Raw genomic sequence first — 27,774 nt, 5'->3', positions numbered from 1 at the left:
CCGAGTGGAGGCTGCATCAGAACTGGGGTTTCCCCTCTCTTCTTTGAGGCCTGTTACTATAATCTCTGCAACTGGTAACTGAGGCATCATCATAAGGTATTTTTCTGATTGGCTAAAATCTGACCTGGCAGGGTTTGGTTTAAGTGTCTAGATTTCCTTGGCTCAGTCCTCACAATTGCTTCACAACTCAGAACAGCAGCCTGTTGAGACCACTTTGAAAAGAGGATGATCCTAAACAGAGCTCTAATCCTGGGGGCCATTGCTCTGACCACCATGATGAGCCCCTGTGGAAGTGAAGACATTGTGGGTGAGTGCACAATTAAGGAATCTTCCCTGGAGTTGGGAAACAGGGAATTGAAAGGAAAGGAGATGGAGATTAGTTGAGTGGAGATTTCCCAAGGTTCTTCTCAATATTAAGAGATCTAAAAATGATTTCGTTCCTCTTTCAAGAAACCAGAGCCTAATCTGCTCTCTCAGTTATCTGTCCTCTATAGAATTCACCAAGCACTTGATTCTAATACTGGATCTAGTGAATGTAGTGTAGAGGTCTCTGTGGTGTTCAGTCATGGGTGTCTCAAAGATTAGGGATGTTCTCATGAGCAGACAACTTTTCACTACTTAAAACATATGAACTATTATTCTCAAATTTCTCTGAACAACTTTTGGAGATTTTCCTATGCGTCTCTTGTAATATAACTGGGAAACAGTTCCATGAATTATATATGCTATGCAGATACACAGAAAGATGGTCTTTTGTCTCAGGTGTGCACACATTTCCATGCTGGCAGGTGACACAGGTGGGAAGTGGGTAGATGGAGCCCAGCAGGTTGAATGCCTGGAGACCATCATTTTACCACATGGTCCACATGGTAATCTCGGTTACCTCATATTCATCATCTCACAAATATTCAAATAAAACAGGTAGGTAGATGTGCTTTGTAAATAGTGAAAACCTACAAATGTCAACTTTTTTCCTCTTGTTCCTATTACAGGTATAACTTTATATTTTTTTCTTTAACAATGTAAGGAATATATTTATTTTAAAATTGAGAACCTCATGATAAAAAAAGTTGGATTATTTAATTCTCAATTTATGCATCCAAGTTACTTGTTCTTCATACCATCTAATGAGGTTCTCTAAAAGCAAAATGGGCAAGCAGAGATCTCTGGGTCCCACAGAACCATGGGTGTTGTTCACCTTATCCATTTTCTCTTCATACAATCCTTTATCACTCTTTCAGAACTTGTTCCAGATTCCTGCTGTTTTATAGATTTGTAAAAACAACAGTTGAAAAGCCAAATATTTAAAATGGGAAGTGAAAGGGATTAAGAAGCTTTTATCAACAATGGCTGCTTCCATTCTAATTTTGTTTGGAGTTGGAAGTTTCACCTGCTTCTCCAGGGCTCTTGGCCTCTTCATTTCAAATTTTCTTTCTTCAGCATGAAACGAGAGTGTCCTGGTCAGGCTCACCTTATCCATCAGACACAGTGGGCACAGTGTGGAGGGCCCTGATACCACAGGGCTGCCTGAAAATGTTTTGATTTCTTTTGAAATTAGAAAAAAAATGAAGTTTAAAGTCTCAGAAACCATTTTAGTTTTGATTCAACCTGTATTATATTTGTCTTTATACATAAAGTGTAAATTTCAATATTTTTATGGAAGAAGGGGCCAAGAAAAGCAACAAATTCATGAGCTCATAAGTCATAATGTAGCCTGGTCATCTCTGATCCTGGTTCTGCTGCCTGTGTACCTGTCAATCTTCCCCAAAGACTCTGTGGTCCTCGAAAATAGCAATTTTCATTTAAATATACATTTTAATCACACTGTAAACTAAATTTTGAGGACTCTAATGTAAAAACACATGTTATCTGCCTTTTAGAGGGTGCACTGACTACTAATGGAAACAGAAGCGGGTACAGGAAAGCAGAAGAACCACTGCTGTGCAGGACAGTGGACCCAGCTGAGGTTGAAACTGTAAGAATTATATGGATCTGGCTGGCACAGCAACATAATGTCCTCCAGCAATACTTGCAGCTCAGGTCAACTGTCAACTGAAATGAATGATTGCAGCTATTTGTGTTTGAAAAAGAAGTCAAGATGATTTATTGCAAGAATAAGCAAGATTTGTTGTGTGGGGGAGGGTCCTGTTAAGTGAACCAAGGTAGACATCCTGGTCAGAGGAAAGAGAGAGCCAGAAGAGTAACAGGCAATTTTGGAGGGCAGAACATTGGGACAGAGGGGTTGAAGTTCATAATGTGGTTGAAAAACATGTTGATGAGAAGACTTAACTAAAACCTTGGTAATTAAACAAACTTTCAGAATGAAGTAGAGTTCTCCAGGAAATCTGAAAAAAATAACTTCAAGGAGAAAATCAAAAAACAGGGAACATGAAAGGATGGTGTAGTTTAGTTTGATTGGCAGATATTTGTGCAGGATGTTGAACTATAAGTCAATTTCCTTATCACAAAACACCACTCACTCACATTGCATTTGCTCCTTTACTCACCCCATGAGACCTCCTTGTGGGCAGAGTCCATGCCTGATTGACTTTTTACTCCTTGCTCCCTCACCTTGCACCATGTCTGACAATTGCTGATGCTCAGTAAATGAGGAAGGAGGGAAAGATGAAATGCTAAAGACTCATGTACGTCTTTATAAAAAATGTCCAGTTAGGTTCGTTTGAATTGAATGGTAGTGTACTGGCTGCCGTTCTGCTGTGGCATCCTCAGATATGCACACCATGCTACCTTTTGGAGGAAAAGGGCTTCAATTTGTCTTGAGTCTGCAACTGAATGTGTTTTGAGGGGCAGGGGCGGGGAGGGAGACGGGGAGAGAGAGCAAGAGAGTGAGAGCTTTATTAACCTCCTTCAAGGAAAAAAAAGAGAAGTCAGTAATGACAAATCCAAAAACTAATAAAGTTTCTGTTTCTTACTCCAGAAGAAAGGAGGTGCTTCTCTTCTAAAAATTACAACTATTAACACAACAGAGACTTTAGATGCATTGGTTTTTTAGATAGTTTGTAATGTTGTCACTATTCTTGTTATGCTCTTTCTTATGTACAGTAAGAGTTAGAAGAAACTCTTAAAATGATGATTCTATGTGAGGTGCTTTTTCTTAAAAAAAAATAATAAGAAGAAGAAGGAACCACTGTGTAGAAAATGCCCTGTTCTGAGCTAGTTCCAAGTAAATATAATGGATTCATTATTAACTAGTGAAAGAATTAAAGAGAAAACTTGTGAACCAGAGGGAAGTAAATGGCATCTTTGAGAAGAAAGTTAAATATCACAAAAACGTATTCATTATTCATTCCTCTGTCATCCAATTACACTGTTTATCTTTAGGCTATAATACACCAGACACCAAGTAAGGCACTCAGGGAATAGCAAAAAATAGGCATGTAACTTTATGCCCCAAAGGAACACACATCATAAGGAAAAAGACAGACTGCATGATAACTACACAGCTACCAACACGACCAGATGAGGAAGCAGGCAATGGGAATTTTGTCCAGCAGTTATACCCAAAATGAACTCCACAGTATTTTGAAAACTGTTCATTTGTTTGTTTAATAAAGTTCTTTTTCTCCCCCTTTCTCCTAACTTTCTGCTGTTCATCTACACTTATCAGCTGACCATGTTGCCATCTATGGTGTAAACCTCTACCAGTCTTATGGTCCCTCTGGCCAGTATACCCATGAGTTTGATGGAGAGGAAGAATTCTACGTGGACCTGCAGAAGAAGGAGACTGTCTGGAGCCTTCCTATGTTTAGCAAAATTACATATTTTGACCCACAGTTTGCACTGCAAAACTTAGCTATATCAAGACACAACTTGGACATCCTGATTAAACGCTCCAATTCTACCGCAGCTCCCAATAGTATGTGTTCACCATTCTGCTTCTCTTTATTGGATCTATCCCATCATCCCAAGCCTCATATCCTTCCTCCCTGGTGACAGATATCTATAAAACTCTCTCCTTTCCAAGGAGTCCCTAAATATTTTCAGGGTAATTACTGAACTTGCCTCCTCTCTCATCTTACAGATAACTTATTTCCATGTTATACAAAGATCCTTGAAACTTTCAAGGAGGAGTCCCACAGACATGCATGCTCTCTGTTTGAGAAAAAGGGCTTTAATTTGTCTTAAGTCTGCAAGTGAATATAAGTGTTGACTCAGAAAAAAGAAACCTTTAGTAACCTCCTTCAAGGAAAAAAAAAAAAAAAGAGGAGTGAGGAATCACAGAAATCCAAAAACTAATAAAGCTTCCACTTTTATTGTGGAAGAAAGCAGGTGCTCTCCTCTTTAATATGCATGCAACATCTTAATATGCAAGGCCACAGAGAGAAGGGTATAGGAATAAATTGGAAGCAGGAAAGAAAAAAAGAACTCTTTGATGATCATGTGGGCAAATGTTGGTGGGAGGGCTCCTCCAGGATATAATGCAGAATTTTGGGGTACAGCAATTCACATTCATCATTCATACCAGAATTGTTTTCCTACCACAGAGGTTCCTGACGTGACTGTGTTTCCCAAGTCACCTGTGATGCTGGGTAAGCCCAACATACTCATCTGTCTTGTGGACAACATCTTTCCTCCTGTGATCAACATCACATGGTTGAGCAATGGGCGCTCAGTCACAGAAGGTGTCTCGGAGACCAGTTTCCTCTCTAAGAGTGACCATTCCTTCCTCAAGATTGCTTACCTCACCTTCCTCCCTTCTGATGATGATGTTTATGACTGCAAAGTGGAGCACTGGGGCCTGGACAAGCCACTTCTGAAACACTGGGGTATGTGTGAGTTCCACCCCTTTTCGATATCTCCTTGTTCTCTGTCACATCCAGAGTATCCTTCCTTTTGACTCCTTATGCCCAAAACTTGTTTTCCACTCTTAAGGATTTCTAATGATAGACTTCATTCTCCTCCCTTAGCTTGGTACTCCGAGTCTGCAGAATCAACTCCCATCCCCCAGCCCTGACCCCATCTCACACATGCACACGAACATACTCTATATTCTGACCTCAGCTTCACTTTCACAGAACCCGAGATTCCAAACCCTGTGTCAGAGCTGACAGAGACTGTGGTCTGCGCCCTGGGGTTGATCGTGGGCCTCGTAGGCATCATTGTGGGGACAATCTTCATCTTTCAAGGCTTACGCTCAGATGGTGCCCCCAGACAACCAGAGCCCTTGTGAGTCACACCTACAAGGAAAGGTAAGGGCTGATATTTGTCAGAGCTTAAGCCACCATATAGGGGAAAGGAAGGAAGTAGAGATTATTGACAAATGTGGTTGAAATGTAGAATTGTAGAGTGACATGATGATAGCACAGGAGCCCTCAGGGTCCACTGATCTCATGTGTTTTTTGCAGGTATACTGCCCATCTCTAGGAGCAGAAGAGTGGATGTGCTATGTGACCTAGCACTTTTTCTGACCAGTTTATCATATTCTTTCTGTTCTTTAAATGTCCCCCCTCTCAGCTCTTCTCTGGGACCTAAGGTGCTATGTATCCTCAGAGCTCATGTACCTGTGGAATTCTCCCTCTGACCTCCTGAATTTCTTTTCCTTTTTTCAAATGTTCCCTACTAGAGAATCCCTGGAATAATTCACCAAGCTTCCTAATCCCTCAGTGACCCTGATCCAATATCTCCGTGGAAGCAATAAATTTCCTTTTATAAGGTCTTTATTGAATTTTTTTTCCCTATCTTTCATCTATGGGCTCACTGGGACCATGGCTAAGAATGAGAGATCCTTATGTTTCAAGCCCTATAATCTCATCTTTAAGATCGTGTTTCATGCCCAGCAATATACTGAAGCAACCAAAAGTAGCCTGATAAAATTCAAGTTTTTTTCACCCTTGGCCACTGACATCTGTCTCCAATTCAGCATCAATGAAGGTAGTATATGCCCTTTGCCTTGGTACAGACTTGTTATAGTAGAAATAAAAAATAAATGACTCTATTCATTTTAGTGAAGTTTTTTTTAAATGATGACCAAAAAAATAAGTTAGGAGAAAGGAACTTTAAATCTCAAAGGTGCCAAAGGTAAAAAATTTGGGTATCAAAAGTCAAAATTTGTTTGCAAAACTTTAAATCTGTGACTAAATGATAGTAGAAGCTTTCCCCTTCTCATGCTGAAAAATAAGAATGCTCAGGCAGAAAAAGAAATGGAAGTCAGCCAGGAGAGTTATGACTAAAACAATACTGTGGGTATCTAAAAAAGAAGGAAGATGTGCTCCTTACTAAGGATTAGAAAAGGGACTTATTTAGGGAAATGGAGACGTAGTCTATCTTACCTCCTAAATTAAACCCCAAAGAACAGCCACATAGATTTCCATGCACCACAATGTCATAACATGGCTACAGGATGTTTCTACATAGGTAAGACTAAGTCTGGATCACTGAACGCCCTGTGAGTCCCTCTGTGTCCTGGGAGCAACAAAACACCCCAATGCCCACAACCTCATTCCCCTTGTCCTCCTGGCTCCTGGCTAAAGAATGAGAGGGAAATCCTGGGAGGGACAACACAGTTGAAGCAATGTCACAGTGCTGTTGGTGCTGTCCTCTACTGGACACTGTGTCCTAGTGGTCCAGAGAACCACTCCTCCTTCCAGAGGAAAGGGATCAACCCAACTCAACAGCTATTCTGCATCCAAGACCTCATTCTTGAGAGTATATGACAACTGACTTGGGAGACATTGGCTCTTGAAAATTGTTTTAGGCATGTTACCTCAGCCTCTCCACTCTGCAAATACTGGTTCCAAGCATTTAGATCTAGGATTGATATTACAAAGCTTATATGATCTATGAGGATATTTCTGTCCGTGCCATTTGTATCAGTGAGATTAAAATGTAAATTGGGAAAAATACAAAATATTAACACAATACTATTTGGTGCAAAGAAAACTAAACCTAAATCCAGGTCTCAGCACTTATAGCTAGTATTCCAAACCACGACACTGAGTAAAGTGTCATAAGGGTCATAGTCTAACATTTCTGAGCCTTATTTTTTTTTTCATCTATAATGTGGGAGTGATAGCATTTTATTTGTGAAATTATTGAGATAATTTGAGTAATCTTGGTAGTATCTTACAAATAGTATACAAATTCATAAGGAAACACAAGTAGTTATATCCACAATGTATTAAAAAGAACGTAACACATTATATAAAAAGTACTTCTGTTTTTCTCAGTCCTTTAATGGTTTTAGGGGTTCAAATCTGAAGCTGTTTTACATTTCTTCTCACCCTCAGAAGCTAGAGAGAAATAAGAACTCAAAAAAGTGGGAGGGGGTCTCATGAAAACAGAAGGGAGAACAATAAAGGAAGTACATTGAAGGGGAGAGAGGAGGGATGGGAAAGGGGAGGAATTGCAAAATGAAATTGACCAAACTATGCTATGTGCATGTATGAAGAGATCACAATGAATTCCACCTTATGTATATCTATAATGCACTAATAAAAATAAATAAAATCTGTTATAAAAATCTATAATCTATTGGATATATTAGAAGGGGACTAGGGAAGAAAAGAGGGGTGAAGGGGAGAGTACTGGCAAATGGAGCAAATTATGTTATATGCATTGATGAATTTGTCAAAATGAAGTCCACAAATATGATGCACTAATAAAAATATTTTAATTATTTGAGATATGAGTTATTTCATAGTGCATGCATAAAGTATGACTATTAATATTTTACATAATTGAAAAATCACAAAATATTTCAGGTTTTTACTTGCTACATGCAAATCAAGTATTTGAAGAATTAAATATTGTATTATAAATAAAGCATTTCATACAGTGTGGCATATGGTAAATAGTTGATATGTGCTAACAATTTGGTGCTATTGTTATTTTTGAGAGCCCAAATCACAAATCCCAGGGTAAATGAAAACCCAGAGATATAGCCAACAATATCTAGAACGTGGAAATTTCTAATGGATAAATGGCTCAGTTTCTTCAGTAAACAATTTGCAGGAAAAAAAATAGAGAAAAGAGAAACTATACAGTAAAACAAACAAACCAAAAAAAAAAAAAAAAAAAACAGATGAAAACCATCAACCAAATACTGGACTGTTTGGATTTATATTCAAACAACCTAATAAATTCTTAAAAGACTGTCAGAAAACTGACACTGTATCCAGCAATTATTTACCTAATTTTATTGTGATAATGGCATTGCTGTTATGTTTCTAAAAAGTCATTGTATTTCAGATTTTCATAAATAAACATAAAAGTATTAAATAACATATTTGAAAGTATCTTCAAACTAAACCAGTGTGAATGTAAGATTAAATGAGTGGGTTTACAAAATTTCCCATAAATTGATCATTGTTTTTTTTTTTTTTGCGGTGCTGGGGATTGAACCCAGTGCCTTATGCTTACAAGGCAAGCATTCTACCAACTGAGCTATATCCCCAGCCCAAATTGATCATTGTTAAAGTTGGACTGTTGATACATAGTACTCTTCTCTCTGTTAGTGTATTTAGTTGAAAACCAAAATTGAATACAAAATTGAAAAAGAAAGTATTCCAGGAAAACCAAAAAATTATAGGTAGAGAAGGATTCCATTTGAAGTTATGTTAACTAAAAACCAAGTAGTTTATAGGAACCTCTCAGAAATATTACTCTAAATATGTATGCAGCAATGAATAATAGCAAAGGAAAGTAATGTAATACTTCATTATTGATTAACCTAAGCCTCAAACATTGTTTATATATTCACTAATTCATGAATAATGCAAAAATGGTCACTGAGTATCAATTTTGTAATATGTACCATACTATATTCTGTTCAAAATAATGTAAAAAATACATTCATTATCTTACAGAACATTTGTTATCTTAACAGAACATGTACTCCATATATGTCTATTACATATATGACACATACATATACATATATTTATTTCCACAAACATACAAAGTAAAGCATTTATAAAGGAAAACAATAACATGGGAGAGTATTACATAGGGAACAGCTATAAACTGGTGGAATTTAGAAGAGGTGTGGTAGTCTTCTGTCACTATAGCAAAAACCTGAGACATATCAAATTTTAAAGGGAAAAGGTTGTCTTGGCCCACTGAATTGGAGGTTTCAGTCCATGATCAATTGGTCCTACTCCTCTGAACCTGTGGCAAGACAGCACATCACAGCAGGAGTGAATGGCAGAGCAAAACTGCTCACCGCATGGTCAGGAAGTGAAAAAGGCAAAGGAAGAGACCAGGATCCCATGATGCCCTTCAGGATATGACCGTTCAGTTCCCTAAATTTCCACTATGCCTAATTGTTCTCTAGTACACCCATACATTTTCCTCCAAGATATATTCTTCCTAAGACTCAGTTCTTTTTGGTTAGCAAACTTGTTTAGAAATTAGATTCCTGATATTTCGATTAAGATTATACTGCCCAGTGAAATCTGGGTACAAAAACTACTATGAAACTGTCACTGGAAAAAAAGGGAAGACTTTGACCTTTGCATTAAAAAAGAATCTTTCAGGGTCAGTGAATAGAGGGAAGGTAATGGGGGATAAGGGAAGAACAGTGGAATGGATCTGACCTAACTTTCCCATGTACATATAAGCATATACCACAGTGAACCTACCATTATGTGTATCTACAAGGCACTAATTAAAAAAAAAAACCAGTAAGTGAACAGCAGAAAGATCAGTAGATCAAAGGAAACAGGGAGAGGGAGGAGAGGAAGAAAAGGGGAAGTAGTAGAGACTGAATTAGAGCAAATTATATTCCATGCTTTTATAATCAGGTTAAAATGATCCTAATGTTATGTATAACTAAAAGAATCAATAAATAAAATCTTTCAGAATGTGTTTTATGTGACAATGTTGAACTGTAAGAATGTCCTAGAATGTACTCCCATTCTGTTCTACTTATATTTCAACTAGAACAAACAGATCTCAATGTCTCTCTAAACTCTGAGTCTGGCTCCATCCTCAGTTTTTCTTCCCTTGCAAAGTCAAAAGCAAAGAGCTACCCATGGAGACTGAGGACTCTGAAAAACCCAGTGCACATTTTCCCCATTTCCCCCAAGAATGCCACTCCTTTTTGATCCCTGTAAGTAGCAATGATCACTCTGAGGAACGACAAAACTTCTGACCCACTCAACATCTCGCTCTGGACAGATTCAGACCATGACCTTGGGAAGCAGAACCCCAAGTGTCCGTGTCTGTCTACACACCCACAACATTCCTGGATGATAACCTTCATTACAGTGGAATGCAAGAGGTAAAGCTCCCAAGGAAGGCTGGGTCTCCATTCTGATTTCATTCAGGGGAAGGACAGTCTTGCCAAAGGTAACTCGGCACAATGTGTCAGTGAGGAAGAAGGGAGGGCATATCTGTTCTTCAGGGACATGGCCTTCCATAACCTCAGAGATAAGCTCCCTGACATCTAAATGACAAAACCTAGAGACTGAGATGGAGACCAGCTTCCAGGGCTGAGACATCAAAGAGGCCACAGGGTATAGGGACTTCCCCAATAACCAGGTAGAGAGTATCATTAGGAATCAACAGGTCACAGTGTCCACAGATGAGACGAGCCCTAGCCTCTAAGAATTTCAGCTCAGCAGTGGCATCAGGTGAACATGCAAGAGACAAAGAATGGAATGCATGTGAATCAGCCCCTCCCATGAGGGACCCTAGAACCAGAAGGAGCTCTGTCATTTGTCTTGTGGATTCCTTGAGAAACATGGTGAGGAGGCTCTGGCAGCTGGGCCGCTCCACATGACTGATGCGGACATCTTCATTCTGGAAGATCATTTCCAGCATCACAAGGAACTGGAAAATCCAGTCCTTGTTCATAATTAATTGGCTGGACACAATCCTGCTTGTCTATATCCTGAGATGGGGTTATTGAGAGTTGAATGCATTGCTCAGGCTTAGTCAACAGAATTTTTCCTACAATTGTTAAAATTTTGGTAGACATTCTAGAAATATGCAACAGAGACAGATATACTCAGAGAAACATAGATAAGATGTGCAGAGAAGAGAGATGTAGAAAACAGAAGCAAAAAGAAAACCGAAAAACAGATGCAGATAGTGACAAAGGTGTAGAGAAAAATAGAGAGGCAATGACACAGTGAAAGAGACTGGATGAAAAGGGACATGTATAAAGAAATATACAAGAACAAAGAGACACACAGGGAAAGAAAGATGCACAGACAGACATATAACAGAATAAGAAAAGAGATATAGATCTTCCTGAATATCTGAATCTGGCTCCAGTACCCAAAAATAAAATAAAAATTAAATTAAATTAAATTAAAAACTTGACCCTGGTTTTCTTGTAACATGAACAAAATGAGTTTGAACTGGGTCTTTAATCATTTGAAACTACAAATAGTACTTTTACTGCTGGCTAGTTACTCAAAAATAAAATTAGCCTTGATCAACATGGCTTGTAAGGATATACTTGAAGCATCAGTGACCCCTATCTGTCCCCAAACAATTCTTACAATACTTACCAACCTGGAAGAGACTGAGATAGTATAAGGTCAATGTACTGTACAGCAAGAGTTCACGGCTCTTAAATCATGAAGGATGTGACACTGATTTCCTACCTCTTCTGCCTACCCTTGCCCAGCATCCTTGATGCTTCTAGTCTTCTTTCAAGAACAACCCCTCCTCTGGCACAGGCGGGTAGGGGCACCACAAACCATGTTCCTTTCATTTCATACTGCTTTCCACTCTCTGTTCAGTTAAGGAGATTTGGGATACAGATAACTCAGAATCATGTTTAATCATTGGGGGAAAAAAAAACTCAACCAGGAAGATGGTTTCAATGCATCTCTTGAGCAGTCTTTGAGGGAACAACAGAAACAGAGGAAGCCCTTGGGGTCTGAGTAGACACAGCTGGCAGTGCACGGGCAGGTGCTCCAGGGTCAATACAGGAAGCAGAGTCACAGCAGATCACTGGGGAGGGGGTCACAGGAGGTGAGATGGCATTTGCAATAAAGCCACTACAGGACTCTGATCTCAGAAGGAGTCAAACAGACTGACATGTTGGGAACTCTGGGCAGGGACAGGCAGGCATTGCAGAAGAGTGATTGTCAATCCCAAAGTGCATTCAGGACTCAGTGCAGAAGCCCTGTGGATGAAAAAGTGGGGACAGTGATCAGCACAGGGTACCCTGAGAGATCCCCACACCCCTCCCTTCTCCTGGATCCCCTATTGCATCAGACAAAGAGAGCTGAGGTCCAGGCCACACTGCTGTTACCTCATCCAATATCTGTGTAAAGGCGAAATCAGCTAAAGAGGACCCAGAACTTCACCTTAACATAGATGTATGGGAGGTAAGGAAACAGTCACTACCCTTCAGGGAAATATGAAGGGTTCATTCTCTTTAGTAAGCTGGATGGTGACTTACCTTCTTTCCACCATGTAGCCTCTTTCAGGCACTGGCAATTGCCTACAGATAGTACCCACAGACATATGGCACTAGGTTGGCATTGCCCAAGACATGGTTCTGGCTTCTAGTTTAATGGAAAGATGCCACCAAAGTTATGGCCAGGTTCTGGGAACAACCTCCAGAGCTTCCTGTAGAAACTGGTCACCTTCTCCCCTCACTCTTGATCCCCACAGCAAGAAACACCAGGAGATGAGACCGTTGTGTCAAGTACCCCAACCTCACCTCATGTCCCTCCCTCTTATACCTGTGCTTCTTCCCCGCACTGAACAAAGGTTGAAATATTACCTGAAGCTGCAGGTCCACGAGTTCCTACAAAAAGAAGTTACAGAGAAAGGTCTCATTACGTTAACAGTGACTCTCTCACACACCCCAAAGGGAAATGAACTATGCAATTTAATTGGAGAGTTATACTCTCTCCCATCCATGTTCTACAGGCCCTAAGCACCCCAAAATAAAATTCCCCAAAGTGAATGAAACTGTCACTAGATAGAAGGGAAAACAAGGCTCTGACTCTCTTAATGGATGAAGCTTCTAGAAAGAAACCAATGAGACACTAATGAACAGTAAGGAAATCCTAAAATTAACTCTGCCAGTCAGCTGTGTGGCAAGGCTCTTTCGAATTCCAACTTCTCCCCTTGGGTTTTTCCATCTCCTCCTGCCTCCATCCCAACCTCCTTCCTTCAGGTCAGGAGGAAAAACTGCCTCTAGAGGCAGAGCCTCCCTTAACAGAGTCTCAAGTACGGCCTGTCTTCCCTATTTACCCCAGAACGCCTCACCTTTCTGACTCCTGTGACGGATGAGAAGGCCCAGCCCAAGGAAGATCAGCCCCAGCACAAATCCCCCGATGCCACTCAACATCTTGCTCTGTGAAGATTCAGACTGTGCTCCTGGGGAACAAAGTCCGAGTGTCAACATTTGTCCTCATACCCCCAGGGTCCCTGGCTGAGGGTCTGAAGTCCAGCCTGAGTTACAAGAGGTGGAAGTGCCAGGGAACCTAGCTTCTCCATCTGGAGCATATACAGGGGAGGGAAGGACCAGTCATCAGATCAGTGGATAGAACTGGTGGGCAAGGGAGAGGGGTAGTGGATGCCTGTTCCACAGGAACATGTCCACAACCTTAGGCTCAAGACCTAAGACCCCGATCACAGCATATTAGCCAATCCCTCTGAGCTATCAGTGCTGGGTTCAAGGGTCACAGTGTATACAGTGATCTCCCTGCTATCTGGAGAAAGAGTTAAGCCAGGATTCTTCTGACATCCTTGCTAGAGGACAAAGGTGTTAGTCTCTGTGAACCCAGGACAAGGGATGAGAAGGTTTAAGCCAGAAAGAGCTCTGCCTTCTGTCTTCTGGGACCCACAGTGAGAGAAATAAGTTGCCCCTTACTCCACTCCACTGTGATGGGCCTCTGGAGGCTGGGATGCTCCACGTGGCAGGTGTAGACATCTCCACGCTGGGGAGTCGCTTCCAGCATCACGAGGATCTGGAAGGTCCAGTCCCCATTCCTAATAAGGGGAGTGGATACAACACCAGCTGTCTCCTCCTGGTCATTCCGGAACCACCGAACTTTGATCTGGCTTGGATAGAAATCTGTCACTGAGCAGACCAGCAGGTTGTGGTGGTTTAGAGCCTCTGTCCTGGTTGGGGAGATGGTCACCTTTGGCTCCACTGGGAGTAACAGACAAGAAAAGACAGAATGAGTGAAATGTGAGACCACATAGCAAGTCCTCTAGGAGTCTCTCCTTGGTACCAGAGTGGGAATTCCTGGGTTCCAGGTTTTAGATCAAGATTCATTCAACAAATATAAATTTGAAAATCACTGGGAATACAGTTAAACGGTCGACCAGGGTCCCTGCTTTTATAGAACTCACAATCTAATAACAGAGACCAAATAGTGAATGCTACTTCTAAGAGTTAATAATTTTTGAAGTAAAAGTAGAGGAGCCTTGCACACTCATACATTGCTGGTGGAGTTACAAATCAGTGCAGTCACTCTGGAAAGCAGTATGGAGATTCCTCAGAAAACTTGGAAAGGAAACACCATTTGATCCAGATATCCCACTCCTCAGTTTATACCCAAAGGACTTAAAATCAGCATACTACATGATGCAGCCACATCAATGTTCATAGCTGCTCAATTCACAATAGATAGATTGTGGAAACAACCCAGATGCCCTTCAATTTATGAAGAGATAAAGAAACTGTGGTATATATACACAAAAGAATATTACTCAGCCATAAAGAAGAATAAAATTATGGCATTTGCTGGTAAATGGATGAAACCGGAAAATATCATGCTAAGTGAGTTAAGCCAATCCCAAAAAACCAAAGGCCAAATGTTTTCTCTGACAAGTAGATGACAATACATAACAAGGGAGGGGGTAGGGAGGAGAGAAGAATGAAGGAACTTTGGATGGTGCAGAGAAAATGAGACAGGAGGGGATGGGGGAAGGAAAGATAGTCGAATGAAACAGACAGTATTACCCTAATGTGTATGTATGATTACATGAATAGTGTGGATCTTTTACATTGTGTACAACCATAGAAATGAAAAGTTGTACCCCATTTGTGTACAATAAAAAAATTAAAGAATTAAAAATTTTAATTAAAAAAAAAAGTAGAGGAGCCTTGAAATAAACATCACCACCAAAGCATCCTGTTTGCCCATGCCTTGGTACTCACGGACAAATAGAGCACACTTCCCCTGCTGAGTTTACATATCTTATCCTTTGCATCTCAAGTCATTTTACTGTATTTCCCTTATTCCTTTACTATGAAACTATACTAAATATTTATGTTTCTTTTTAAATTTAAGGATACGGTATGTTCTCTCATTTTTCTTTTTTTAATTTTTTTTACACTTTAAGTGAATTTAATTACTAGCCTCCTATCCTACTCCACCCCTCGCTATGAAGAATCACTTCCTTGTTTTGCAATCAGACTACCACCTATGTGCTCTATAGAAAGTATTCTGAGATTTTTGCAGAAGTTGGCCTGGGTTAAGGAGAAATGTAGGTTGAACATATAAATATGACTCAGAGATGCCAAGTTTGGCAGGTTGTCTCAGAACCTGATTAAACTGATACTCATGAGAATAATATTTTCAGTTTGTATTTTAACCCTGAACTTCTTCCTAGACTCAGACTGAAATCCTGGCCAACTATATAGATTTACAAAATCTGTTCATCTTAAATAGATTAGAAGTAAAAAACAGGGGGCACAAATTCCTAAGAAAGATGTGAGAATTTTTTATGAAATAGGAAAAACATAAGTAATTGGTGGAATGATGATGTGGGTTAGAAGGAGAAGAGAAGGTGAAAATTAAAAAGTGTTGTGAGTATGCATAAATAAACTGGGGTTAGACTAAGGATTGGTTCATTAGTGAATTTTCAGTCCTACGAACATTAGAAACAGAGAGGAATAGATTCATACTGCAGCTTCCAGTCATAACCAGTTTTAAAGAAGCTTTGCCCGCATTAGGTTTTTTGGTTTTTTTTTTTTGGGGGGGGGTACTGGGAATTGAACCCAGGGGCACTTAACCACTGAGCCACATTCCCAGTCCCTTTTTGTATTTTATTAGAGACAGGGTCTCCTTTAGTTGCTTAGGGACTTGTTAAATTGCTGAGGCTGGCTTTGAACTCGTCATCCTCCTGCCTCAGCCTCCTGAGGTGCTGGGATTACAGGTGTTCATTACCTTGCCCAGTTTATCCACGTCCGAAATGCCTGCTGTGTAATTTGGGGAGCCTTCAAGATTTGATGAGTAATTTGGGGGCTAATTACCTAAAGTTTTTATTATGTATCACTATTAGCGTATGTAAATTGGTATCGCCAAACCCTATACCAAGGTGGCTGTGAGATCAAATGGCATAATAGATGGTGCTTGAGATGGTAACTGTCGATAAATGAGTGTTCCCTAAATGGGTAAAATTAGTTTTTAGAATGTTTACCCCTAAAAAGGATGGTAATGGTGGGCGGCAGGAGTGGGGAATCCTAGGTCAAAAGCAATCTAAAACAATTTTTATTCAATCATTTAATGATTTCCATTTATTTATTCTAAAACTTCAGCCCTTCCATTATGCCATTTGTTGAGCTTTTCTAAGAAATTAAAACTCTGCCTTACATCATTCAAGTGTTGTTTTGGGGGCTGGGATGTAGCTCAGTGGCAAAGCACTTGCCTCACATGCCCATAACCCTGGGTTCTATCCCTAGTTCCAAACAAGAAAAGACAAAAAGAAAAAAGACAAACCCTAACCGAGTATTGTTTTTGTTCTTAGCAAACACTTTTCCCTTAGACTTGTGTTTGTAAATTCTAAATTATTAATATCCAAGTCAATTAGAGTTTACTTCAAAGAGTTAAGCAAAATAATAAAGAATAATTTGTTTTTAAGTTTTATTTACCTTTCTGTTTTCTCCTGAGCCTAAAGGGATGGGCATCTGAGTACATATATTCATTAATTTAACAAAGTTTTTTTGAGCTCAGACTATACCAGTAATAATTTAGAATCAGGTACTAGGTAGGCATAACAATCACAAAACAGTCTCTCCCCTCAAAGAGCTCTAGGATAAGTAACAGTCATTTAAGAAAACAGACTTACCATGAATTCACAGCACAAGTCAAAAGGCATTATTTCATGGCTATGATCTATCACAGGAGTGCAAGGTGTCCTGCACTCTCTGCTGGGGCAGCCCTAACTCCAAAGCCCGTTAGGCTTCTCAGGGCCCGAGCTCTGAAAGATGCCTCAGTGGGTAGCTCAGAGGAGGACCAGCGAGCAGGGTCCAAGGAAGGGGACCCTGGGGACAGGACTGAGGTAAGGAACCCGAAGGAAGCTTGAAAACCGCGCGGGGCGAGAACGCACAGAAAACAGAAATGAGAGCAGAGCACAAGGCGGGTGAGGAAACTGGTCACACGGGGCCACCGTGGCCGCCTGCAGGGATGGGGCAGGCGGTCCCCCGCCCTGGCTCACTCCCGCCCTCCGCCGCCGCCCCGCCCTGCTGTCCGCTCTACGGGCGGGTGTGGGGAGGGGGACTCGGGTCCCTGAGGCTCCTGATCCCGCCCGGGCCCCAGGTTTCCGCCGCCCCCCGGGTGTGGGGTGGGGGCCGGCCTCACCTCGCCGCTGCAACGTCGTGCGGAGCTCTATCCCGTAGTTGTGTCTGCACACAGTGTCCATCTCGGCCCGCTTCCGCTCCAGGATGTCCTTCTGGCTGTTCCAGTACTCGGCGGTCCGCCGCCCCAGCTCGGTCACCGCGCGGTGCTCCCCCACGTCGCTGTCGTAGCGCACGTACTCCTCCAGGTTGTAGACGTATCTGGCTATCAACCGCACCCGCTGCGTCCCGTTGGTGAAGTAGCAATAGAACTTGAACTGGTACACGAAATCCCCTGCGAGGAATCACCAGGGGGTCAGGCAGGTCTCAGTCCGTCCTCCGCGGACTGTGACCCAGGGAAGCCGTGGTAGGAGGATGGCCAGTTGCGTCGGATAAACCTAAAACCTGCCTCGCGACCCACCTGGGCTAAGACCCGGAATTCTCCAAGCCGCTCAGCCCCAGCCCTAACGCGCACGCGCACTTCGGGAATCTGCCTAGATGTAGGTCGTGCGGGCCAAGAGCCCTTTTCTAAGGGCAAGTCCTGGGACCTGTGAAGCCCTGCCTGAGCTGTGGACCAAGGGAAGAGAGGGCCGGTGGGTTGATCTCACACTGATGTCGGCATTACAGCATTTTTCCAAAGAACTCCTAGGAACCTCGGAGACAGTTATCTACATAAGCTTGAGAGTTGAAGGAGAATGAAAAGAAAGGCCTAGTAATTAAGCTTGTCCTGGTCCTGATGAGCATATTCTCTTGGTCCCTGAACAAAATACCTTCCTGTGCCTGGACTTATTCTGTTTTTTGCTACTTTCACCCAACTGCAGTGTGAGTTTTACTCACTCCTGAGTTAGATAAGACCCACACACCTCCCCAACCCTAGAAAGAGGCATTTATTCACGAAAAGAGCACAAGCTGGGGAATAAGGTAAATTATATTACAGTAAACTGAGGATTGACTGCTTGGACAGGTTACTTAACAGAGTGTCCCTATCAAAAATATAACTGTGTGAAAAGAAAGTCATAATAAATACCCTCACAAGGATATTAGGAAGATTGAATTTATATAAAGTACTCCCGTTTTTCAAGTGAGTGGTTTCTCAAATTGTATTATATATTTCCCTTCTATGCCTAATTCTCTCTTCTAAATTCTGTCCACCATCAACCCAAGTCTCTAAATTCCATTCAAGTTATTATTTGACCAAAAATCAGTGCAACTTCAAGTTAAGACTCCTTTTCTGCTGACTTCACTCAAATATTTATAATTTGCCTCCCCAAAATCTCCACTTGGAGAACTATAAAGTCTTTTTCCTCTAACACTGAGAATACAAAGACCATTGCTGATCTACACTTCCCCAACCCATAATCTCATACTTTTTACTCCAGACAAGATCTTAGAAGACATTTGACAGGAGGACATATACAAATCCTTTGGTATCTTCTTTGAAAAATTTATTTTCTTCATAAATGGTTTCCTTTGTCCCATCCTTGGCAATAAATATAAACTTTGTCTCCTTCTCTTATTATAATGCTCCCAAGTTTGAGCCTGTGGCATGGGCATTGTCCCCACTTCAATATTAGAAGATGGAAATGAGAATTTAATGTAACCCTGTTTCTCATTAAGATGACCTCTATTATAAAAGATTGTCCTTAGATCATGGAGCTCCCCATTCCCTACATTCCATGGTCCCAAGAGTCCCCAGAGCCTATTGCCCAGAGTGGTAGCTCCAGAGAGCAACTGCCCTGTACTTACGTGGAGAATCCCTGCTGTCAGCCACTGGGCTGCTCAGCATCATCAGCAACACCATCACAGCAGCTGTACGAAGGTCTCTGGGAATCTGAAGAACTATCTTGCCCAACATAACTGAAAACAGAAAAAAGTAACGGCAGTCAACACAGCTTACACTTGCTCTACCCACTTCAGAGTGACAGACTTATGAATGCTTCCATGCATATTAGGAGTGACAAGTTCCTAGGAAAGGAACCAATCAGCATTGGAACTGAAGTACCTCTCATCAGTCTCCAGGTAGACATTTTTTATGAAGGCTCTCAATTCAGTATCTGCCCTGTGTCTTTATTAAATTGCCCTGGATAAACATTTGAGGTGATGGTTTCCTTTCACTTAAAGAAGATGCCCACATACTTCTGAAGAATGTATTAGAGGTTTAAAAAAGTGATTCAATTATAAACATCATTGTTATATTTATTTGAAACCTATTGTTCTTACACTTGGTGGATTTAGTAGGGGAATATAAATGGGGGTCATGTTTCAGGGGACTGAAAGTTATTGTCACAGATACATTCACTTTTTTATATTAGACAGTCTGAGGAGCTTTACACTGTGGTGAGAAAAGGAGGGTTCTTAGAGGAAAATGGTCTTGAGCTGCAATTCTATAGCTAACATCTTGGGCTTTGTAACATGTGAATCATTTTTCATGAATTTTACACCTGAATCTTAATACATACTCATTTAAAAGTAATATAACTTATTTAGTATTGCAAAATGTTCTTCAACTGTCATGTGTAACTGTTGGAAATATCAGGTTAATATGTGGAACAAGAAAACAAGCAAAAAATATTTTTTGATCGTCAACCTTGCTGGCAAGTGATTATGCCTTATGAAAGAATCTGTGGTATTCATGATCTTTCAGTGAAAATATTTGAAATAAAGCTAAATTTTCTCTAATAGGTCAGCTACTTAAATCCTTCACAACCATGAAATAGGTCCATCTGATGTCAGCAAAGACAAAACCCACAAACTCACACCTTTCAGGCACAGTCACCCTTAGTTTTGAGGATACAAAGCAAAAGATGTAGAAGAGCATTTTCTGAGGTCTGACAGTGTTAATGATGGAGCAGATATTTCCTTACAGGTTGCACTGTGCACGTCCTAAACACCAAATCCTGAATGGCAGAAGTATCAATGTATTCTTTTAATAAATGTCTTATTTGTCAACCTTCTCTTGCCCATGTCTAATTGTAAGTCAGTTAGAACAGGGACTTTAAAATGTTCATGACAATTCTAAACAAGACAATAACACTCCCTTCTCTCCCTCTCTCCCTGCCTCTCTATTTCTTATATTTTATATTCTCTTTTTGAAAGAGAGGGAAAGATCTAAAAGCAGAATATAAGGAGTCTACCCGACAAAAAGAGAAGAAACCATAAGAAGTTTACATTGTGGCATAGGAAGGTATCACGTTATGCCATATTCTGTATTAGGTTCACAGATGTTCAGCAAATGAGACTGAGAAGGTTGTCACTGGGCTCCCAACAACAGCTTTGTGCTCAGGATCAGGGTAAGCCCAGTATAAGGAAGGTCTCCTTTGGTGTGATGGATGTATGAGAAGGAACATCAGTCTCAGACCTGGAATGGGGTAGGGAGACAAGAATGGACACAAAGGGACCTTGAAGATTCCCTCAGTGTCCTCAGTCCCCACCACAGTGTTCCTCAAACTAAGCAGAGGGTTCCATCCCATCCCCTACTTCTGCCCTGGAGGAAAAGTTCCCTCAAATTTATCCTGGGCCTGTGAAATGAAGGCTGCCTCAGATGGAGGATTTTTTGGTCTCAGAGGCCTCTTCACACAGACCTTTCACTTAGCAACCCAAGTGTTGACTCAGAACCCCTTTTTCTGATTAGCTAAAATCTCATTAGGAGGCAGTGCTTTGGCCTTCTGCCAGCTGCTGCCCATGGCCCGGCCTTCTCTAGCGTTCTCTGTACTGCCCATGTCCCTGCTGCATTTCTCAGGGCAGCTGCTACTGGCCTGCCCTAGGGGAAAAGCTACTCAGACCAACATCTCATCCCATGGTGCCCCACTTCAGTGACACTGCAGGACCTCTGTGAAGACATGGCAGTTAGCATGAGGGCAGTGTGCACCCCATGTGGTAGATGAGATAAAGAAACTGTCATTGACATGGGTAAAGGTGACAGGGGACTTCCTTGGTTTCATCAGAGTAGAAGAAAAACGTTGTGGACCCCTCCCAGGAAACTCAAGAAGAAATCATCTACTCCCTCAGCATCCTTCAGAATCTGTGCTTGCTCAGTAGGATTAAATGTGGATCTAAAAACCATTTTCTCATGAGAAAGTTCCCAGGACTTTATTCTGTATTCTTTTCAGAAATCAAGAAATGCATCTCCTAAGGATTCTGAGGCCTCCTCAGTGTCAGTAGTAATATTTTATTATAATATATATATAACATATAACCAAATATTTTATAACATGTTATTGAATATATTATTAACTATTGTAGAACATTAAATATATAATTAAACTTAAATACATAAATATCATATGATAATCTTATGATAGTATATATAATAAAATATATATTACTACTATGGAATAGTAATAGAGTAAGATAATAGAATATTATTCGCTTTAATTAAAACCTAATAAGTAATTACTCCTAAATTTTTCTACATCTTTTTTTTTAATTTGTTCTAATTAGTTATACATGAGAGCAGAATGCATTTTGACTCATTGTACACAAATGGAGCACAACTTTTCATCACTGATGTATAGAAACACATTTGACTTATGGGTGTTGATTTCATTTCCTGCTACTTTGCTAAATTCACATATGAGTTCTAGAAGTTTACTGGAGGAATTTTTTGAGTCTGCTAACCATAGAATCATGTCATCAGCAAATAGTGATAGTTTGAGTTCTTCTTTTCCTATTTGTATCCCCTTAATTTCTTTGGTCTGTCCAATTGCTCTGGTTAGTATTTCAAGGATGATGTTGAGTCAAAGTGGTGAGAGAGGGCATCCCTGACTTGTTGCAGTTTTTAGAGGGAATGCTTTCAATTTTCTCCACTTAGAATGATGTTGGCCTTGGGTTTAGCATAGATAGCTTTTACAATGTTGAGGTATGTTCCTACTATCCTAATTTTTTCTAGTATTTTGAACATGAAGGATGCTGTTCATATGCTTTTTCTGCATCTATTGAAATGATCATGATTCTTAACTTTAAGTCTATTGATGTGATGAATTAACATTTATTCATTTCTGGATGTTGAACCAACCTTGCATCCCTGGGATGAACCCCGCTTGATCATGGTGCACTATCTTTTTAATATGCTTTTGTATGTGATTTTCCAGAATTTTATTGAGAATTTTTGCATCTATGTTCATCAGGAATATTGGTCTGAAGTTTTTTTGTTTGATGTGTCTTTGGTTTTGGTATGATGGTGATACTAGCCTCATAGAATTGAATTTGGAAGGGTTCCCTTCTTTTCTATTTCATGGAATAATTTGAGAAGTATCTGTGTTAATTCTTCTTTGAAGATCTTGTAGAACTTGACTGAGAATTCGTCTGGTCCAGGACTTTTCTTGGTTGGTAGGCTTTTGATGGCATTTTCTATTTCATTGCTTGAAATTGATCTATTTAAATTGTGTATGTCTTCCTGATTCCAGTTTGGGTAGATCATACATCTCTAGAAACTTGTCAATGTCTTTGAGATTTTCTATTTTATTTGAGTATAAATTTTCTCAATAGTTTCTAATTATCTTCTGTATTTCAGTAGTGTCCATGGTGATATTTCCTTTTTCATCACAAATTTTAGTAATTTGAATTTTCTCTCTCCTTCTCTTCATTAGTATAGCTAAGGATTAATCAATTTTATTTTTTCAAAGAACCAACTTTTTGTTTTGTCTATTTTTTAAATTGTTTCCTTTGTTTCAATTTCATTGATTTCAGCCCTGATTTTAATTATTTCTTATCCTCTGCTGCTTTTGGTGCTGACTTGTTCTTCTTTTCCTAGGGCTTTGAAATATAATATTATCATTTATTTGTTGACTTTTTATTCTTTTAATGTACAAGCTCAATGTAACAAACTTTCCTCTTAGTACTGCTTTCATAGTGTCCCAGAGATTTTGATATGTTGTATCAGTATTCTCATTCACCTCTAAGATTTTTTTTATCTGCTCCCTGATTTCTTCGGCTATTCATTCATCATTCAATAGCATATTATTTAGTCTCCAGGTGTTGGAGTAGCTTCTATTTTTTATTTTATCATTTATTTCTAGTTTCATTCCATTATGATCTGATAGAATGCAGGGTAGTATTTCTATTTTTCTATTTCTATTTTTATGTATTTGCTGAGAATTGCTTTGTGGCATAACATATCTATTTTAGAGAAGGATCTATGTGCAGCTAAGAAAAAAGTATATTCACTAAATGATGGATGAAATACTCTATATGTGTCCATTAAATCTGAATTATTGATTGTATTATTGAGTTCTATAGTTTCTTTGTTTAATTGAGAGGTGCATTAAAGTCACCCAGTATTATTGTGGTTGTGCTCAGCATATTGTTGGGTTTTTTTTTTTTAATCTAATCTGTCAGTCTTTGTCTTTTGATTGATGAATTTAGGCCATTAACATTCAGTGTTATTATTAAGATATGATTTGTATTCTTGATCATTTTGGTCATTTTGGTTTATTTTTGGTTTTTAACTTGACTTGGTTTCTCCTTTGATTGGCTTTTCCTTTAGTGTAGTTCCTCCCTTTGCTGTCTTTCATTGTTCTTTTTCAGTTCCTCCTCATGGAATATTTTACTGAGAATGTTTTAAAGTGCATGTTTTCTAGTTATCAATTCTTTTAACTTTTCTTTTTATCATGGGAGGTTTTTATTTCATCATCAAATCTGAGCACAGAGAGCAATCTGTGTTCCAAAGGTAGGCAATACACTGACTAATGATGGGCAATCGCAGCAGACAAATTGAAGGTAAACAGTAGGGGATGGGTGGACAGGGATGGCTGCCTCCCAGAAAAATGGTATTTCCTCTGCTTGAATCCCAAGTCATGGAGGGACAAGGAATGCAGCCTTCCTCTAGTCTGTGATCTTGGATCCTCCCTGTTATTTCTCATCACTACTCAGAGGATGAAGCCTTTATGGTCTTAAAGTTATACATTTTACTTTATTATTATGGAGGGAAAGTGAGGCAGGAAGGCATATTCGATCTGTTCGATCATGAATCCATTTCATTTTCCCACTCTGAATTGCCACCTCCATCCCCACTCAGAACTACCATTTCGACTATTATTTCAGATCTCAGAACCTGGTTCTCCTTTCTGAGGGCCGGTAATACATAAACTTGAGTGTAAAACAGCAATTTAAATCAAATTGATGGAAGAACAAAAAAAATGAATGAAACTTTGTGGGCTATGTGGGTTATAATGGCAGTCCAGAATCATATCTCATCTATCTTGATTTGATTTAGAGAAAGAGGGACAATCTGCTCCCCATAGCAGCTTTTGCCAATTGCCCACAAGCCCACACTGTGTCACATGTGTGAGTGCCCTCCATTTCTCACCTCATGATCATGGGTCCCGTGGTGTCTCACACATCTTTATTTTTTTATTCATATTTTTTTTAACTGGTAGTTCAGCCTCCCTTCCCAAAGACCCAAGATCCTATTCAGTGGGTTCCATCACTTAACTGTATTTTTTGTAGTTATGGTCCTGGACTTCAAAACTGAAAATACATTACCTAGCTCCTACCTTTAAGAAGTTTAGATGTTGGAAAGTATACAGATAAGGGAAGAAGACAAGAGAAGAAACAAAAGTTTGCAACAGTCACTAAGGGGAATGTCAAGTACTGCTTCTTGGCATCAGATCTGCTATTATTCTCCCTTCCCCACACCATTTTACAACCCAGATTGTCAGTCTGTGAACATCCCAGCCAGCTATTAGTCCACTCATCAGCCTGTGAACATTCTCAGCAGTCATTGCTCCAGATTGTCAGCCTGTGAACATTCTCATCAGTCATTGGTCTGTTATTAGCCTGTGAACTACTTAAGAATAGCTCCCCCACCATTTTTCTCTCTCCCCTCCTGGCTTTCACTCTCTCTCTTGTGCGTGCAATCTCTCTCTCTCTTTTCCTCTCATTTTCTCTCTCTCACCTTGCAGGAAGACACTTTGCCTGTTTGCTTAATTAAATCTCTTGCATGAGTTCAGGTGTCCGAAGTGGTTTCTGGGTGCTTTCACTATTGACTAAAGACAAAACTGGAGCATGTCCAAGGCTCAAGGAACACTCAGAATTACATAATGACAGCAGTGCCCGCTGGTCCATTTGCTGACTTTTCTCTCAAAAAGGAGTGGCATTATAATACTATAAGATGACAATGATTTGTTGGATTAATTAATAAATAATTTTTCAAGATGAGGAGGAGGAGGAAGGCTTGATGGTATAGAAGTCATAACAGGGGGTTTTCAAGATGGCAGACTAGAGGGCGGCTGCATTTCATGTTGCTCCAGGATGCAGGATTCAAAAGAGGAGATAGTGAGAGACTTGGGACCAACTCAAAGCCGCCTGTTGGGGAGGCATCCCAGATGGGGCGGTAATCCCGGAATGCAGGGAACTTTGTGAAGTAGTTGCCCGGCGAGACGCCCCTCCCCCTCCCCCCCCCGCTAGAGCAGTGAACACGGACAACTGGGATCATCGTAGAGGTGGCTGCTCAGCACAGCGCTTGGACTCAGAGCAACCACTGGGGCTCTGGGTGGCTGCCTGAGGAGGAGCTGCGTGGCGAGCTGTTTGGACTCAGAGCGACCACTTCTGAACACCGGGGGGCTGCCCAGAGGAAGAGGAGGAGCGCGCCGGGTCACTTGGTCTAGGAGTGACTGCATCAGAGCTACAGGCAACTGCCAGAGGAGGAGTGGCGCAGTGAGCTCTTTAGACTCAGAACGACTGCTTCTGAACACCGGGGGGCTGCCCGGAGGAAGAGGAGGAACGTGGCAGGTCGCTTGGTCTACGAGTGACTGCATCAGAGCTCCGGGTGGCTGCTCAGAGGAGGAGGTGAGTTGTGAGTTGTTTGGACTCAAAGCGACCGCTCCTGAACACCGGGGCCCTGCCTGGAGGAGGAGCGCGGTGGGTCACTTGGTCTCTGAGCGACCACTCCTGAACACCCAGGGGACTACCCCAAGGAGGAGGAGGAACAGGGTGGGTCACTTGGACTCGGAGTGACTGCCTAGGGCTACGGGCGTTAGGCAAGAGGAGGAGACGTGAAGCAAGTTGCTTGCACTCCTAGTGACTGCATCGGAAACCAGGCGGCTGTCCGGAGGAAGAGGTGTGTGGTGGGTCTCTGGGTCTCGGAGCTATTGTACGGGGCTCTGGGTGGCGGCTCAGAGGAGGGGCCACATAGCCAGGCGATTAGGTGCACAGCAGGGTCCCAGGACCTAGGCGGCTTCTTGGTGGAAGAGCCGCACAGAGACATGCTTAGGGCGGAGCGAAGATTCCAGTACTACGGACAGATTCTCTGAGGAGAGGCAGCCTAAGGAGACTCGTCTGCGAGGGGTGGGGCTTCCAGGCCCAGGAGGTGGGTCCGGGCCCCTGGGAACATTGCAGAGGAGGGCAGTACAACCCAGGCAGTAGTTGTAGATTGAGGGGAACCTCTAGGAGGGGAACTGACCAGCGAGACCTCCCCACCGGGTGAGTCTTCCCTGCCGGGTGAGGTTTTCCCACAAGGACGGTAAAACCAGAGACACAGTCACAAACAGGCCTTGCCTCAGCCCGCAGCCTAGTTCCCCTTTGAATGACCATTGGTCAACAAGTGGAGGCACCTCTGCCCACTATCAGGGAATATACCCCACCTGAGGGTCACCACCCCTAGAGAGGCAGCTTCCTTGTGGAGCACTGCATTATCAACTTCCACCAAGACTTCAGGCTACTGAAGGATAAGAGGGGATATACTAGCAATCTTCAGGGACATTATAAGTCGATAGAGGAAATCTGCAATATCTTAATGATCCACTGATTCCTGAACAATATGAGAAAACAAGGGAAGAAAATGCCCCAAACAAATCTAGATGTTACATCAATAAAATCCAACGAGAGCATGGCAGAAGAAATGACAGAAAGGGAGTTCAGAATGTACATAATTAAAATGATCAGGGAAGCAAACGATGAGATGAAAGAGCAAATGCAGGCATTGAATGATGAGATGAAAGAGCAAATGCAGGCATTGAATGATCGCACCAATCGACAGTTAAAAGAGCAAATACAGGAAGCAAAAGATCATTTCAATAAAGAGTTAGAGATATTGAAAAAAAAAACCAAACAGAAATCCTTGAAATGAAGGAAACAATAAACCAAATTAAGAACTCCATAGAAAGCATAACCACTAAAGAAAGAAATTAAAGAACACCTTAGAAGATGGAAAGATCTCCCATGTTCCTGGATAGGCAGAATTAATATTGTCAAAATGGCCATACTACCAAAAGTGCTATACAGATTCAATGCAATTCCAACTAAAATCCCAACGATGTACCTTACAGAAGTAGAAC

The 27,774-nt window shown here is 41.0% G+C and overlaps 2 protein-coding genes across 2 annotated transcripts; one reads left to right on the top strand and one right to left on the bottom strand.

The window, feature by feature from the left end:
* The first annotated feature begins 225 nt into the window (after window positions 1–225).
* LOC124988998 (HLA class II histocompatibility antigen, DQ alpha 1 chain-like) lies at window positions 226–5,191 on the top strand. The gene is made up of 4 exons (XM_047558893.1): window positions 226–307; window positions 3,629–3,877; window positions 4,506–4,787; window positions 5,037–5,191. The coding sequence occupies exons 1-4, from the start codon at window positions 226–228 to the stop codon at window positions 5,189–5,191; spliced, it is 768 nt and encodes a 255-aa protein (XP_047414849.1).
* Window positions 5,192–10,419: 5,228 nt separating this feature from the next.
* LOC124989318 (HLA class II histocompatibility antigen, DQ beta 1 chain-like) lies at window positions 10,420–19,355 on the bottom strand. The gene is made up of 6 exons (XM_047559219.1): window positions 19,247–19,355; window positions 17,526–17,795; window positions 13,805–14,086; window positions 13,198–13,308; window positions 12,666–12,730; window positions 10,420–10,845 (listed from the first exon to the last, which is right to left on the bottom strand). The coding sequence occupies exons 1-6, from the start codon at window positions 19,353–19,355 to the stop codon at window positions 10,420–10,422; spliced, it is 1,263 nt and encodes a 420-aa protein (XP_047415175.1).
* Between the last annotated feature and the right edge of the window lie 8,419 nt (window positions 19,356–27,774).

Source organism: Sciurus carolinensis, chromosome 7 (genome assembly GCF_902686445.1).
Source record: "Sciurus carolinensis chromosome 7, mSciCar1.2, whole genome shotgun sequence".
NCBI lineage: Eukaryota > Metazoa > Chordata > Mammalia > Rodentia > Sciuridae > Sciurus > Sciurus carolinensis.
The sequence above is the reverse complement of the archived record's forward strand: the minus strand, read 5'-3'. Positions and strand labels throughout refer to the sequence as shown.